Genomic DNA, 16,624 nt, shown 5'->3' on the forward strand with positions numbered 1-16,624 from the left:
TCCACAGGATTTATGAACTAATATTGCATCTTACAGACTAAGTAACCAACATGCAAAGAAGTTAATTAACCTGCAAATAGTCTTGAAAAATCACTCATGGCAGAATCATGGAAGAAATGCATGGGATGCCATGATGCAATGCTGGAATGGCAGATAGATACAGGATGCCTTCCAATGTTGTTGAACCGAGGTAAGACAATACCCAGAATGGCCTCAGGAATTTTTGGAGGAATGATGGATGAACTATACTGGAGTGAGGTCTGAGTCTGGAGTAACTGAGTTGCTCCACTATTGCACAGTAACCCTGCAGAACCTTGTCCCTCAAAGGTTTAAGCTACTTCCTAATTACAGGGGGTACATGGGACAAGATCCAGGACCCCAGCAATTCCAGGAGTAGCAGATGATTATTTTACAAGTTCAAATTCATTTGTTCATAACTCAGGATTCACTTGCAAAACCTAAGGATTAGCTATTCTAAAAATCTTTTTCTATCCTTCCAACATTCCTTTCGAAATTTAGATTAAGCTTGGCAAAGATGTAATTTTTCCAGAACAAAAATTAAATTTTCGCAAGTTAGCAGACAAGATTTCCCCCCCCCCCCTTTTACAATAATCTAATAGAACTTCAAAGTAAGGTATTTTAACAAATCATACATTAGTATGGCTTAGGCAGATGTGTTCAGAGTTGTAATTATTCAACAATGCACTTCAAAAAATTATAAAGTGTATTCCTATTAAAAGCAACTCCAACAGCTTCCACAAGTAAGGCGTTAGTCAGCTCTTGTTCTCCAGTCTTCAACAGAAGCAGAACTAACCACTTAATGAAGCTACAAAGCAAAACAATGTAGTCCAGAGATCTTTCACTCACTGTATAAACAGTGCTCTTTGATACTTAATTCCATTATATATGAAATATTTCTATTATTTTGCAGAATAATAACTTTGGTGTTTCCACAGATCTTGAGCTCTTACTCAACTGTGAGACAGACAGGGATGCAGAGGAGTAATGATGGAGTCACCACCAGCACCCAGCTCAAACCTCAACAGCACAGGCTCACCTGGCAGTTCTGCCCTTCAGAATGTCATCCCATCACAGGCAGCCCCATCCACAGTAAAACAAATTGCCTTTCTCTCAGCTCAGTTACATCAGGTCCACCTGACCACACACACCCTTCTCTTCCCTGGGATAACATCAGCTTCACCTTGCATATGGTTCCAATGGTATCCCAGTCTTTAATCTCAAATCCAGCCCATGCAATGCACTTGATTGAACCCCACGTGCCAACTGCAGTTAAATCAGAGGGGAACCACTGTGGCTGTTGTCCCTGACATGTGGCTGTAGGTTTCTGCTACTGCTCTTTTGGGATGAGGCTTTTTGGGAAGTTGTTTGTTTGTTTTTCTTTGGGGTTGTGGTTTTATTGTGGAGTTTGCTTTGGTTTTGTTTGGTTGGTTTGTTGCATTGTTTTTGTTGGGGTTTTTTTGTTTGTTTGTTTCTTTTTACCTGATGTCTATTTATTACTAAATTGACTTTTGAAGTTGAATCATTTATTACCTCTTCATTACTTTAACCTAGGTACAATTTGTACATGTTACCCGTTGATCTAGAATTTCAAAAGCCTTTTGCAGGAAAACCAACCTTCCTTCTGGCTTAACCCTCATATTTTGCAGTTACAAACTCCTCATGACTCTGCATTTTTACTTTCTTTTAAGCAGAACTAAAAATAAATTCTTACGCAAGTTAAATTCTTCACAGGTTTGTAATGAATAAAAATATAGGTTAGAAAAAAAGCCAAACATTTAAAGTTGTGTTTATTACCAAGCATTTGCAACTAGGCATTTAATGAAGCCATAGATTACTTTTGAAATATTCATTACGTAGCCCAAAAGCTTTATTAAGTAGCTAATAAAAAATGCTACAAAATAATTCCAAGTTTTAATCATATGGAAAATATTCAGTGTTGTAACAAGACTGAATATGAAAAAACAGAGCTATAAATATAGAAATACTGACTTTTGGACTTCTATAACTAGGAAATAAGGCATTATTTTAATGTTTACAATTTTATGAAGGTGTATTGAAATGGGAATATTATTCCTATTTCTTTATCAAGCAGACAGATTAAATATAACTAATTATTTGAGACTGCTTTCTAATTGAACAATTCCCTTGGAAGTGCTGCAACTTAATCAACATGAAACAAGAAAAATAAGAAACATTGCTGCAAGTTTTTAAAATAACTTAGTTCTTCAATGACAGGTTTTGTTCCATGACAAAATCTGTGTGTAGATTCCATGTTATTTGAAGAATACGAGCGTGTTCTGTAACACTTGACAGCAGTACTGTTTTCAGGATGGTTACAACACAAATACTTAACACTGTCAAATCACAGCTACCACTGCAATATTGGTGATACCAGCCTTAAACTGGTGAGTGTGTTATTCCTGATTATTCCACCAGATCTGCAGAGCACACAGGGTGTGAGGAAGATTGATAGGGGCACTTGCTGAGGTCTAAGAAGAGACTGACATAGCTTGGGAAAAAAGTAAATTAGCTTTTTGTTATAGAGGAGTTCTAACAAAAAAAATAACCCCACTGTAGTCTGGTACAAATACACTGCTGAACAAATCAGTATTTTCTCCTAGTCTGCTACTCTGCTTCATGTTTAAGGACCTCAGGAAGAATTTCTCATTTCATTATGCCTATGCAGACATGTAGGCTGATTCTAAAGACAGAGAGCAAGTCACTTCACAGGCAGGTAATCTCATACTTTTTTTTGGAGAGCGAGCAACCACTTTATTTTTCTGCATCATTCTTTAACTTAAAAAGCAAGAAACAATCTTACAAAGGTAGGAGAGTAAGGCTGTGCAGGTTTTCTTCTCATAATGATTTTGCATACTTCACAGAAAAAAAGTAAACCAAGCAGTGTCCAGGGGCTGAGGAACATCTGACAGATTACAGAAGGGAAGAGCCTCAGCAATTGAATGGGATTTTTTTAACAACACTGCTTCTGCCTTTGCAGTAGTCACTCTGTCTCAAAGAAAAAAGAATAGTGATTTCAGATGCTTAAGTGCAGACTCTGTATTAACGCTTTAGTTCAGCTCAGAAGTGTGCTTTAGAAGCAAATTCCCCCATCCCTCCCAGCTACTGATCCTTGGTTCATATGACAGAGCTGCCTTGGAGCACATTAACTTAATCCCTTTTGGGCAAGATTAAACTGGAAGTTTTTGAACTGGTACTCTGTTCACAGGACCATGCAATAGCAGGTGTCAAAAAACTCTCCAAAATGCATGTAAAGGTGAAGGCTGGCTCCTCAACACCAATACATGGATCTTTCATAGTCTGTAGACCTGCTCCCTTCACACTACTTCATTAACGTAGACGTAGCCTAAACCATGCAAGGAAACCTTCAGCTCTTCTACAGGGCACATCCCTTTCAAGATATAAGCCCATGGTCATCAAACTTCTGCTGCACCAAACCTATAATGATGCTCTGTGCAGTTTTGCCAAGACCAGAACACTGGGCTGCACTGACTTCTGATCCAACTGATCTCAGCCATTCAAGAACAAGTTTGTTTATGAAAGTAACTGCTGCTTCGTTAAAGAACATAAGCATTAGGTCTGACATGGAAATGAGAAGCACAAAGAAGAGCAACTGCTTGAATGCAAATCCAAAAGGGCAGCATCCACAAAGAGTGGGGGCAACGCTTTCTGTAAGAAGCTGAAAAAGAACCAGTGTGTTTTTCCCCATTTTTAGGGGATTTCTCTGTCATTTGTGGGTCAAGGCAATGACAGCTTGCTTCTCATATGCAGATGATTTGAGACAGATGCCAAAATGGAGGCAGGGGAGAGTAGAAATGCCAACAAGAGTAGGGGAAAAGCCAATCTAATCCATCTTTTCCTTGTCTATCTTCCCAGGGGGGAGGCATAACACCAAAATAAACCTTGTGTTCTCTGCTGTAGCTGTATAGTCAGGCGATGAACTTGGCATCAATCACCATCCTCCTCTCAATGTTTTGCACTGCTTTTCTTCTGCTGGGACATTCACAAACGAAAAGTAAATAAAGAATGTATTAAAGGCAGGCATTATGTCCCAGCAGAACACAGCCAGAGACGAGTGTCCCTTGCATCACTGAGATCAACAGGCTTCTGAAGGTCCACACAACAAAACACATCTGCTAAGTACGTAGGTCTGGGTGCCCACAGAGCAGTGCACCCTCTCCTGATTACCTACCACACAAACTGGAAAATTTCTCACAGGAAACATGCTCCCTGCTACTCTATCAACCTCGAAGAGTTATAACTTTATTCATTCTCATAATTTTGTATTAAACTTGTATATGCTGCAACCAAAAGGTACAGTTGCACAACTTCATAGTCAGAAATAGCTTTCCTGACATCTTTATAAAGGAAAACCTTTCCCAACATGAACAGCCCTTCTACTGAACCATAACATTATTCCAGCAATAAAATGAAAGTTAAGAAAATGGAGCAGCAAGATCTCTTCAATACAGCTGAATCAAAGTGACATAACTCAAAAGAAACAAAGCTGTCATACGTGAGAAACTTCAGAGAAGTTTTTTCCAGTAACCAATTAGAAATTGCAAACATAATGAAATAGGTCGTGATTCTTCCCCCTCCACCAGACTTTTTACACTTTTTTTTTTCCCTTGGAAAACCATGACAAAAAGCTGCTGCTTCTATACAATACGTTTTTGGACTTGGTTTTAGCTCTGAATTCACTCAAGCACTGACATGGAGAACTACATTCAACAATTGCCTACATACTATTTGAATGTACAGACAGACAACCACATGGTTATGTTCAGCTTCAGGATCTAATTCTGTAATTTTATTGACACACATCATGAACTAAAAGCCTGAGACAGCAAGAAGCTGAGTTCTAATGCTTTAATCCTCAGCAACCATTTTGCCTGTATTTCATGTATTTTCAAGCCCACACCCTAGTTCTGAATCAGTAAATTTCAAGGAATTGCCTCACTCACAGACCCATGTTATCACCTTGGATTCTGATAACACTTTTAAGACTCATGAAGTCTTGGGTCCTATTTATCCCATAGCATTCTGGCCATGGCCCAAGAGGTTTCCTTTCATCTGGATTAAAAGGAGATGTCTCTATGATCTGTTCCTGATGCAGTAGATCAAAGACGGGAACATGCAAATATTCACCGCTCACCCTCGTCAATAAGCACAAACCAGAAGTGTTGAAGAAAGCAGTTTTCCCTCTGACAGAGTTCACCTGAATCCCTAGTTGGGTAACTTCTGTCCAGAAGTACAGGTCAATGTTTCTTTGTGAAGAACCAGCTTGTATTGAATGATACCTACCAGTACACTGCTCTTACAGGACTAGAAAGCACTTCCTGAACACAAAACGCTGACATGGAAGGAAGAGGTACACAGAGGTATAACTGGCTGAAACACTACAGTGATAGGCTAAGGCTGACACTTATTTGGAAGTGCTGTCATCAATCTGACACACCCTATTCTGCCCACAAACACCACTGTAAGCAAAGATTAAGGACAATTATTTTCCTCAGACTGCTGCCTAAACCTGGTTCCATCTATACGACCAGTTTAAGTTATTGTTGTTTTTCTTCTCGGTATTGAGATGTCGAGAACCTCATCAACCCTCCCAGAGCAGGGCTCCAGCCTAGCACTTACCTGCCTTCCTTTAGTTTCTGGGCAGATAGCAGGACAGCTGCAAGCTTGTAACAGGAAACCAGGCATCTATCCACCAAGCCAAAACAACAGTATACTCTTACTAGCTTTTCCCTTTTGTTAGATTCAACAGCAAGTTTGTTCTGGGGACTGTGCTGCCAATATCCAAAAAGAGAACAGCAGCAGTTACTTGTGGTAGGTAAAACTCAATGGCAGAGAGTATTTGCAAGTACTGGAAGCAGAAAGTTTCAGAAGCTGTTATTCACCTTCACCACTGAAGACAGTTAAAATCTGCAGCAGTTGCCATTCTTCTAGACCCATGAACAAACACGCAGGATGCTTCCAGGGCACTCAAATTACAGCCCAGGAAACCCAGGTCAAACTCACCAAGAGACAGTGGCTGCATAAAGAGAGAAAACACACTCCTGCTCTTTCCTGCTTACAGTCATCTCATGCGGGACTCCAACGGGCACAAAGACAGCATTCTCCACCCTCCCTTCACTAGTGACAGTGGGGTATCAGCTGCATCTTCCCCCACCCCATTTCTGACGCTTCTTGCAAATAAGATGCTGTATCTTTGGCTTGCTACAGTCAGTTAAGTAGTTCTGCACACAGCAATTTCTCCCAAGCCATTTAATACAGCAGCCTTATCAGCAGGAGCCAGCTTTGCCTTTGTAAGAAAAAAACCACTCAGGTTAAATTGACCAAGCTCAAACACATCCACCTTAGTTTGAAGAGCATTGCCTTAATATGTGGGTGTAAGAGTGTTTCACAAATACAACAGTGTTCATGGATCTGTGTATTAGATAACTATGTATTTTAGCTGCTCAGAAGTGCTCTAGATAGTAGAGGGTTTGTAGGGTTTTTTTGGTTTTGTTTTGGTTTGTTTTTTTTTTTTTAAATTTCCTTTCTCAAAAAGGAAACGAGTGTGTGATTGGGCAGGCAAAATTTGTTGAAATAAAGTTCACTGAGGCAATACGTCTTCTGTAAATAATGACTTCACATCTTAATCTCTTTATTTCCTGCAACTAAGTGCTCAGATAAGTGCTTCTGCCACAGAGAGCATGGTACCAGGAGTTCATTTTGCATCTTCCTGCCTTCACCCACACATCACCAGGACTACAGCCGACTCAGCCAGTGGGAGTTTGAGAGAGATCAAACACGAAGGAAGAGATCTGTGCCACAATGCTTGTCAATTTTTTTTTTTCTCATCTTTTGAAGTTGAGCAAGAACATTTTCTTAAATCAAATAAACCTGAAATATACTTACAGTCCTTCCTGAACACAACTTCAAATAGAAACACCAGCTTCCAGGATCTGCTAGAATGACAAGAGACTACAAACAAAACCCCCTTTGTACGAGAAATATAGCAACGAATTTCAAGAGCAAGTGCAGATGTTATTCTTGTCCTCCAAGTCTAGATCAAAACCTAAACTGATTTTGTTGTTTGTTTCCTGAACCAGAGGGAAGGCATGCTGCTTCTCACCAAAGTGGCAACTGCACCATCTCTTCAAAATACAACCCCAGGACTCCATTTCTCTACATAGACCGCAATTTAATTGACTTGAATGTCCTAGGCATGTCCACTCAAAACCTTATTTTCTCTCCCCTCATAATAAAAAAAATCATTTTTCTGTTGAAACAAATCTACATCAAGTATCAGGAAACAATATCAGACACTCGCAGTGACATCAGGAAGTAGTTAACAAGCACTGACTTAAATCCTATTTTGATAGAGCTCTTATAGTTATAAAAATGAAGGTAATATTCTTAGATATTACAGTCTGAATTTCAGCAAACTAGAAAGAACAGCAGAAAATGACATAAGATTAGAACTTTTTCAGTACCTTTATAGTACCATATCACATGCCATGCATCGTCAATTATTTCCCAGGCATCTGTTAGCAAATTTAGAAATTTATTTATGGATATTTTAATTCAATTTAGATTTCTTCTCCAACATGTAACCAAGTCAGATCACAGTTAGAAGTTTATATGTGTGAGTCTATATTATATTACTCAGGAGTAAATTAAGAAATATAGTGTTGTTTTAATAAACTGATAGTAAGACTGAAATGAAACCCAAGCACCAGGGGAGGTTCAGATTGAATATTAGGAAGAATTTCTTTACTGAAAGATTGGTGATGCATTGGAACAGATTGCCCAGGGAGGCCGTACAGTCACCATCCCTAGAGGTGTTCAAAAAAAATGCATGGATGTGGTACTTCAGGACATGGTTTAATGGTCAAGGCAGCGTTGGGTTGATGGTCGGACTCGATCTCGGAGGTCTTTTCCAACCCTAAGGATTCTATGATTCTAAGGCTAGAAGCTCTTCTTAGGTAGACTTTTCCAGATGGCAAGAACAAGACTGCATCAGAGCTGATGATCTCCCATTATTATAGGCTACCATGTTCCCTGACCTTAGTGGAGTCACCTTCTTCACCCACCCTTCTGCCAGGAAGCCAACTCAGTGACTCTAAAGAACACAGCAAAGCTCCTTTCCCTCAGCCCTTACTACTCGAGTAAAGGCAAAAGGAGGAACGTACTCAGCTCTGATCTCCACCATTTGGTCTCCATTTAGCATACAGATAGGGACTACCTCAGAAAAGAGGAGAGGAGCACAGATATGAAAACACACACTGCAGCAGGTCTGGGTCACAGAAAAGAATACACCAGGCTAGATACTGAACTCAACACTGGGCACGGGAACTATCCAGCTGCACAAAGCACCTACAGTTGTGATCCTCCCAGCACTCTGTCCACCTCTGCCTGTACTAACTGCCCTCTCAAGGAACTAACCAGGACAAGAGCAAGGTCCCTATGTTCCCACAAACACACATCAATGGTGGCAGGTTGAATGCAAACTCAGCAGTTCACCACAGGAGCACTTAATGGGAAGCATATCACTTGAAGCAGATTCAATTTGCATTAACCCATTAGCTTAACAGAGAAACCACCATCAGCATTATGCAGTTCCCTAACAAGCAAGGAGCACTTGAGTACATCATGACAGCAATCCCAGCAGTATGACAAGTCTTTGACCACAACACATTTCTAATGATACCTGTCAGCATTTTGATAGTGAAACTAAAGAGTAACAGCATAAGCCACAGGACAATAAAACATTTGTTATGTCATAATCACAAGTCATAAAGGAAAATATATATTGGTTCCTCCAGACACTCAAGAAAATCATGACTTCATAGAAAGCCACATTTTTTAAAAAAGCAAGTTAGGGTGCCACACATCTTCACATGGGTGCCTTAAAAAGGCATTTGTATTGAAGTTCACTAAGCATTTGCCATTTTCTCCCTGTTTGCTGTGGATGTTTGCAGTATCTGAAAGTACTGCTGTCTTCCAGGCTCCCATTTTAAGAAAAATTCAATCAGTTTACTTACGCATCAGGTTGTAAATGTGCTTCTCTGCAACGTGTTCCGTAAACAGCTTTATAAGGTCATCTTTTAAGTTTCTGTTAAGCTTGGTTTCTATGTAAAATTTATTCTGCAAAATAAGACAAAAGTTTTCAAAGTTGTTTTTTTTTTTTTCCATAACAGCAAATAAAGTAAACTTACTTTTTCCCCTGAATAAAAATAGTTCATAACTTTAAAGCTGTGGAGTATGTGGCCTGTGAAGTGCTTCCTTGGTGACTGCATTTATACTAAATAGAACATTCCTGTACAACAAAAAAACCATGTATTAGGGTTAAGAATGCATGTGGTACTACTGGTAGCAAACCTCCTTCCATACAGGCATGCATGATTTTTCCCTTTATCTACATATATCGTTCTGTATCAAGCCAGACTGGGGAGTTTCTAGAAAAAGCCATTCTATTTTAGAACTTCATAAATGCTCTAACATCAAAATAGGGCTGGACATAACATTTATAACAGCAACAAAAAAAATTTATCAATGTCTAAAGGTGATTAAGCCACTAAAATAGGTATGTTACAATAAAGACACATCAGTACAGCTATTCACCTCTGTGGTTCAATGATAATCTCTGAATTAATCAACAGTGGAAGTAAGTGATACATACAAATCTATACAAAACTGAACTGCATTAAAATCTTCAGGATTCTATTATCTTGTCCACTTCAGCATTAATAATACATTTACCTCTTCAACCCTCAAAGGAAAATGTATTCATGGGTTCCTTGAGGGCCTCTATACCTAATGGACTGTTTGGTGTTATTCCTTAGTTCCCAGCCTGCAAATAACAGTAAGATCTCTTGTCTGTATTTTATTTATAGGTGGGTTTCAAAAGCTGGAAAAAATAATTGTTTCAAGATCAATCTCCTGTTGTTACAACACTAGCATGGAAGTAGAACAACTGTTTTCATCTGGACAACTTGTGTAAAAGAGTTATACTGTAACAGAATATCAATTTAAGAATCACACAGTGGAACAGTAATCTGACAGATTTATTGGGGGAAGGAATCTCTTAAGGGAGAAAGGTTTTCTACACTTTATTTAAAGTTGTTCTCCTATTTGCTACAGTATTTAACATAATTGGAACAAACTCTCAGAACACAATGCGAGCAATCTTCACATTTTTTTGTGAAACCCACTCTCTTGGTCACTACCAAACCTCTACACATACCATAATAAACTGTTCATGCAGCAATCACTTAAATTTTCAAGACAAGCCTTCAGCAATGAAAACTGAACCTGTTGGAACAAAGGCAATCTGAGGGCTGGACACATGTCCTTGTTGAACTTTAGGCTTGTTGCAGTGATGAACAATCTTAAAAATAAAAATTTAGCAACTTCCCTCTGCCAACTCTCTCCCTGAAGCTGTCCTACCTGTAGAGGTTTTATCAAGGGCTATTACTCAGCTGTTCCCCTCTCACCCAGTCCTGTTCTTTCAACAGACAGAGAAAGGCTCTACAGACAGAATAACCTGTTTTACAAGAAACAGATTAACTTCACTTACAGTGTTTTGGGTCAATAGTGAATTGCCATTGTAAAAAAATTAACACAACAGAACATACACATCTTCTAGTAAGTGTTCAACCACACCCCATACTAGTCTTTCATCAGACCTAACTTCCCAAACCACTTCCACCTTGAGCTTTCTGACCACATAGCACCACGTGCCCACTGGTGGAAGACCCACAGGAATGAGCAGAGCATCTCAGCACGACAAGAACCAAGCCTGGCAACATCAAACTGCTCTTCTGAGCTGACAGATGAGACACACACAGCTAAGGGAACAACTCAGGCTGTTCCTTTCCCAGCCCCCAGACTTTCTTACACTGAAAGCAGCTGGCAACAACACGTGCAAACTGTAATGCTTTTCTTCTGTTTAGGAGCTGAAAAGCCTACACCTTAAGTTTCATAACTAGACAAGCAACAAAAAATCCCAAAAGTTATGAGGAGAAGAGTTACAAGACAGTAGTTATACCTAGAACTGTAAAATACTCTTCACATTTGTCCACTTGAAAACATCTTCCCAAACAGATGTTACACATGCAAAATTTAAATAGAGAATATTTAAAATATAAAAGTAAAAAAAATCACCTAGTATAAGTACTTCATTTCCAATCCACAGTGCTGAAAGGAAATAGCAGAAGGGCTGCTACATTCCCTATTCTTACATTAGTGGAAAAACAGGAAAATTTTCTGTGTAAGATTTCAAGAAATATTGGTACAGCCTAGTGACAAGTGTCAAATCACCTACAGGTCTAACTAGCAGGGAAATTAATGGTAAGCAGATACCAACAACTGAGAAAGTCAGACATGACAGAAGCACTTCTACAAACCACCATATCATAAAGCAATCTGGCAAATGTTAAGACACATAATTGTGTCAACATTCAGAGGAGAGCAATACATACTTGAAAAAGAAAACAGTGTATCATATGCAAGTGTATATATATGTGGATATTTCTGTATACAGATATTTCTGTATACAGACACACAAAATGCCCTCTAGCTGATAAGCATTGAAAAGCAATTCCACCCAATAAGGACAGTAATATTTTAGAGGCAATGAAAATATTCTGAACTATCCTAAAACCACAGTGCTCACAAACGTTCAGTTCATTTAATGCCAAAAGATAACAGATTTTCAGCTACATCTCTATGCATAATTAACAATTGAGAATGCATTATAAAGAAGTATATCATCTCAATGCTGATTTTAATTTTTCTTGAAGTGGAAATATGATTATTATTCATGTGTGTAGCATACTGTAAGAAGTACAATCTATAAGCATCCAGAATAATCTCATTTAGATTTACAAAGCAAACATTTATTCACAAGGAATTATTCTTCAGAATAAAGTACTATGTGCTATGCTGACTTCCAGTTTAATTTGCTTTATCTGCAGTTACATCCTGGAACTCTTGAAGGAGCTTAAACCCACAGAATTTTTTGGTGACAGAAGTGCTTTGGGCCTCCACGATTTCTCTAGAAGTCCGCTGAAGCAGCACAAGACTGAAAAAATCCATCACCACATGAAAAAGAAAACCACTAGTGCTCCTAGCAAGAGAAGGAAAAATAAAACTCCTTCAATTGCAAAGTCAGCCCTCTCAGGCATCACTCAGGGTGAGCTCAGAAACATAGCTTACCTTGGTCACCATATACAAGCAGGTTAAGAAAGCACCTTTCCTGTATTCCCACCATTCACAGACAAGAACGTGGTTTGGCACACATCAGTAGAAAGAAGAAAAGTGCTGCTGCTGACATATAAACACACAGGACTAAGCCTAAGGCAAAATTTTAAAAGTAAGTTTTTAAGAAACCCTTTGGGTTTCCCTTCGCTTCAGAGATTTTTAAAAAATATTTAAATGTATATTAAAAGTTTTCCTAAGCAGCAATGTAATTATCCTGTCAGAACAAAGTTTACCACTGTAACTTAAGAGCTTTGGAAACTCCTAATTAAAGCCATCACAACACTACCAAAAAGGGAAAGCCCTGCCACCTCTGATATAAAGGCAGAATTCAACAACTTAATCCTCTTCATTTAAAAATACATTGAAAGTACCTATTAAAGAAACTCCAAAGCTCTAATTTATACTGTGGAATAATTAGGCTTTCACCTCTTGTAATTGTTTTTTAATTGTATTTTCTTCGTTAAATAAAGGAAACTGCAAGAGAAAACTTGATTAGATGCTACAATGCAAAACTGCAGGAGTGGCTGTACATACAAGTACTTTCAAATTCATACAGAAAAAAAATTAAGATAAGAAAATATTTTTCATCCTGACTTCTCTAGAGATATTTTCCACACCATGCACAACACTGATTAATAAATTATTTCAAAGAAAAAGTATGAGACTTAATTTGACATTAGCCTTCAAAATCAACTATGTAGCTGAGCCAAATCAGCATTGCATTTGGCAGCAGGAGGAACCAACACAAGTCACTAACTCTCAGGCCTAATTTCAATTAAGCCACTTAAATGAGGAAGCATTTGCAGGAACAGAGTCTTACTGCCTGAACAAATCACTAGCCATGCTTTAAAGAAGCTTCTCCTTTAACATGATAGAGTACTTCACTTTTTTGTCCTAAAAAAAAAAAATTACTATGTAACTATTGATTTTCCAGGTGTGTTTATTACTCATTAACCATTTGTACTATGTTCAGGTATAAGTTAGACTTAGACTCTGAAAGGAAAAAAATGGGATATTAAGCACTGCTCATTTGAAAATACAACCACCACAGCATCACTGTGTACAAAGAATGATTTGGAAATCTATTTAGCAATTATACCTTGTCTGGTCATACAGACAAGGCTTATACTGATAAAATTTGCTTGTTCATATGTCTATCAGGAGCATTTTTTCAATGTTAGCTACTGCAGTCTTAATTGTTAAGTATAGACTTTGAACTCTGTGATGGAACTGAGCATTCAATAAAAGTACACACTTCAACAGCTTATCTCTATTTGTAAATGGATATTAAATTATGAGACTGCTTCAACTCCTGCCTGTAATAAACAAGTTAAGTACACATAGGTGGAAAAAAAATGGCTAGCATCTAAAAATATCTGAATGCAACAGGGGGAAAAGCCTCTTCCTATTTTTTTTCCCCAGCACTTCATGACAGAAGCCAGGAGAAAAAGATGATCACTAGGAATATATCCCTTAGCTTACACGTGAAGCTGGAACAACTGGGTTCCATTTTGTAATAACTAGATGAAAGAACAGGCTAGAAGATACCCAGTTCAAGAAAGGCAAGTTCCTCTTTTAATGAAACAAACCTGTATGGTAACATGACACTAAAAGACTGCAGCAAGTTACCTGGTTTCAGATACATTCACTGAAACACAGAAGAGCCTTCTAAAAGCTACCATTAAGGAGAACTTTGAAAAGATTCAATCTAATCAGCTTTGAGTATTTTTTTTTTTCACTAAAAAAAGAAAAAGTTTTTTCCCAACAAATACTTCCTTTTTTCTTTTTTTATTTCTAAGTGATGCAAGTGCAAGGAATGCAAGGATGGATTCTGGTAGAAGAATTTCAAGCTTAAGTTAAATTCATTACCATAAAAAAAAAAAGTTTGACAAGAATGATGCAAATTATAGACTTCTTCAGAGTTATTGAAGACTTCATAAATTACAACATCAGCATGACCTTTAGCCAGCAGTTTCTGAATCCCTGCAAGTATGCCTGACAGTGCTAGGAACCTAAGTTTGTCTGCAGCCAATGTTCTAAACTGCTTTAGTGACACAGACATTTCCAAGAGTCATTTCTTTCTGTCTTGTCTGAATTTCTGTCATTTAAAAGCAAGATATAATCATCTTTGTAGCCTGCCCAAACTAAGTACCAAACTATCCCTGTTCAAAAAGATATAATGACCCAATTATTTGGGAAGGCTTTTTTATAACCCAAATAAAAATCATTTCCCCCACTCCCAGGAAAGAAATATTAGGGCAGAAACCCATTGCAAAACTCTGCATTTAAAAGCACAGCTTCTCCTTCCTCTCCCCACACAATTTGATCAACACTGTGGTAGCAAAACCAGGCATGAATTTTAAGTCCTACAAGTTAAAAATAATTATAGATGCATTATATTTTTTTCATTTAAGTCAGCATCTTGTGTATGGACATACTTTATTTGAAAAGAATTTTCTAAAACTTACCATATATATGAAAAGAGGCACAATGCTCTGCAATGCTCCCATATACTGTCCAAGAGCTACGTTAAATCTTTCAATATAGAGATCTGGAGGGCTGGCCTGCAAGAAACCGTAAAAGTCAGGTTGTAATTTGAACAAGAGAAAGATCTGGAACAGCATGGGCTATGCTTTCATAGCAAACTCAAAAAGCTACAAAGTATTTGATACACTAGTTCCACACAAAGCAAGCCACACATCATTCCAGAGTTTCTGCTCTAACTCCCTCCAGCAAAAGCAGTTTTCTTCAGTAACTGGTTCTTGCCTAGGACTATGTGTCAGTGCCCAGCAAAAGGTCCATTCAGTAAGAAATACAACGTGCCTGTAACAAACTAGCATTTAGCATATGCAAATAAAAACACTTATGAAAGACCTTCGTTTTGAAAGAACTGTCACTCCTAGAATCCACAATTCGATCTCAGCAGTGCTGAGGTATGTGCTCCAACCCCCCTGCAGGCTTCTATCCCAAGACAGCAGGGTGGAATTTAAGCTGCTGCTTTGCATCTGAGCTGGCAAGTGGCACATCTCCCAGCTCCAGGGAGCACTGTCCTTCACAGAAAACATTTTTAAGTTTTTGCTGGGTCACCTAAGGCCACCTAAGTATCTAGGGTGTTGAGTTGGAGGGACTACAAAGCAATGTCGTCAGATAAAACTCCACATCTGGCACCCTGCACTCCAGACCCACAAATCTACACAGCATCACCCCCTGTAGCCCCAAACAAAACAGCTACACAAAACCTGTATGTCCCAACTTTATAGTAAGCCTTGTAGAGCCCACAGTGACAGCACTGCTAGTTTGTGTACTACACCATCTTTCCCAAAGAAGGAAACCAGGAAGCTGAAAAGCTCTCTTCTGCAGCAAGGCAAGTTAAATTGAGAAGGGAACCACAAAAATGGGAAGCAATAACCACTGTTTCTTTCATAAATATTTATCTGGAGGGATGGAGGGGAAGACAGTGTTCAGGAGTGCACTTACACACCCAGGGACGGACGTGGAGCTGGGGTAACATGTTCCTCCACTATCCCCCTCTCCATCCAAACCCACTCAGATACAGTGCTCTGCCACAGGCCCAACCCCTCCTGCTGTCCCTACTGTTTTAATGGGGGACACAGTTTTTATGTTTTACTATGTTTTTACTGGGACCTTGCAAGAAAAAAAGCTTAAAGATTTTTCTAAAGTCAAATCATCTGCATAATGAGGAACACTCAAGGCTAGCTGCACCTTGACCACCTTGTTGGAACTTAAAGCTCTTATCTTTATGAAGTAGATATCTCAACCTGTGTATGGACATTCACCAGGGGCTCTAAGAGGACAGTTAGAATTTATGTTGACTTTCTGCTCTATTACATATTCTAAATTTATGCAAGTTTTTTCCTCTAGTTTCTTTTGCATCCCTCCTTAATATGCTTAATGGACACACAGATAGTTTTCACAGCAAACACCGATACAAAGCAGACGTTTCAGCAAGGAAAGCAAAACTGGCAAAGGAATAAAAGTGTTATTCCACATGCTGTTGCCAAAGGTTATATATGGTTATTCCTTATTTTGATCATAAGTTTTTAATCTTATTGCAGATGCAGTTCTCAGGGGTGGCCAAATAAATTTTAGTTCTAAATGCCAACAATGTATAAAAGTAGCTACGAACGCCAAGGACTCCCTTTCATATACAGTTACAGGTATAATTTGTTGCAAATAACATGCAATGAAATCTGCATTTCTAAGCAGTATGTATTCCTGCTTCACTCCTTTTTAACCTCAGCTTTACATGTGGTTATAATCTCTGATTTGTAAAGACTTGGTATAAAGCTTCTAAGATTAAAGAAAAATT

The 16,624-nt window shown here is 38.5% G+C and overlaps 1 protein-coding gene across 1 annotated transcript in view; it reads right to left on the reverse strand.

Moving 5' to 3' along the window:
• Positions 1-16,624, reverse strand: part of CACUL1 (CDK2-associated, cullin domain 1) — a gene marked incomplete at its 5' end in the record, with an annotated part of 42,643 nt that overhangs the window by 12,706 nt on the left and 13,313 nt on the right. The window contains 2 exons of the mRNA XM_008938615.1: positions 9,075-9,177; positions 14,763-14,858. Coding sequence (XP_008936863.1) covers positions 9,075-9,177; positions 14,763-14,858 — 199 coding nt within the window. The remainder of the gene's footprint in view (positions 1-9,074; positions 9,178-14,762; positions 14,859-16,624) is intronic.

This window comes from Merops nubicus, unplaced genomic scaffold (assembly GCF_000691845.1).
Source record: "Merops nubicus isolate BGI_N331 unplaced genomic scaffold, ASM69184v1 scaffold204, whole genome shotgun sequence".
NCBI classification, from domain to species: Eukaryota; Metazoa; Chordata; class Aves; order Coraciiformes; family Meropidae; genus Merops; species Merops nubicus.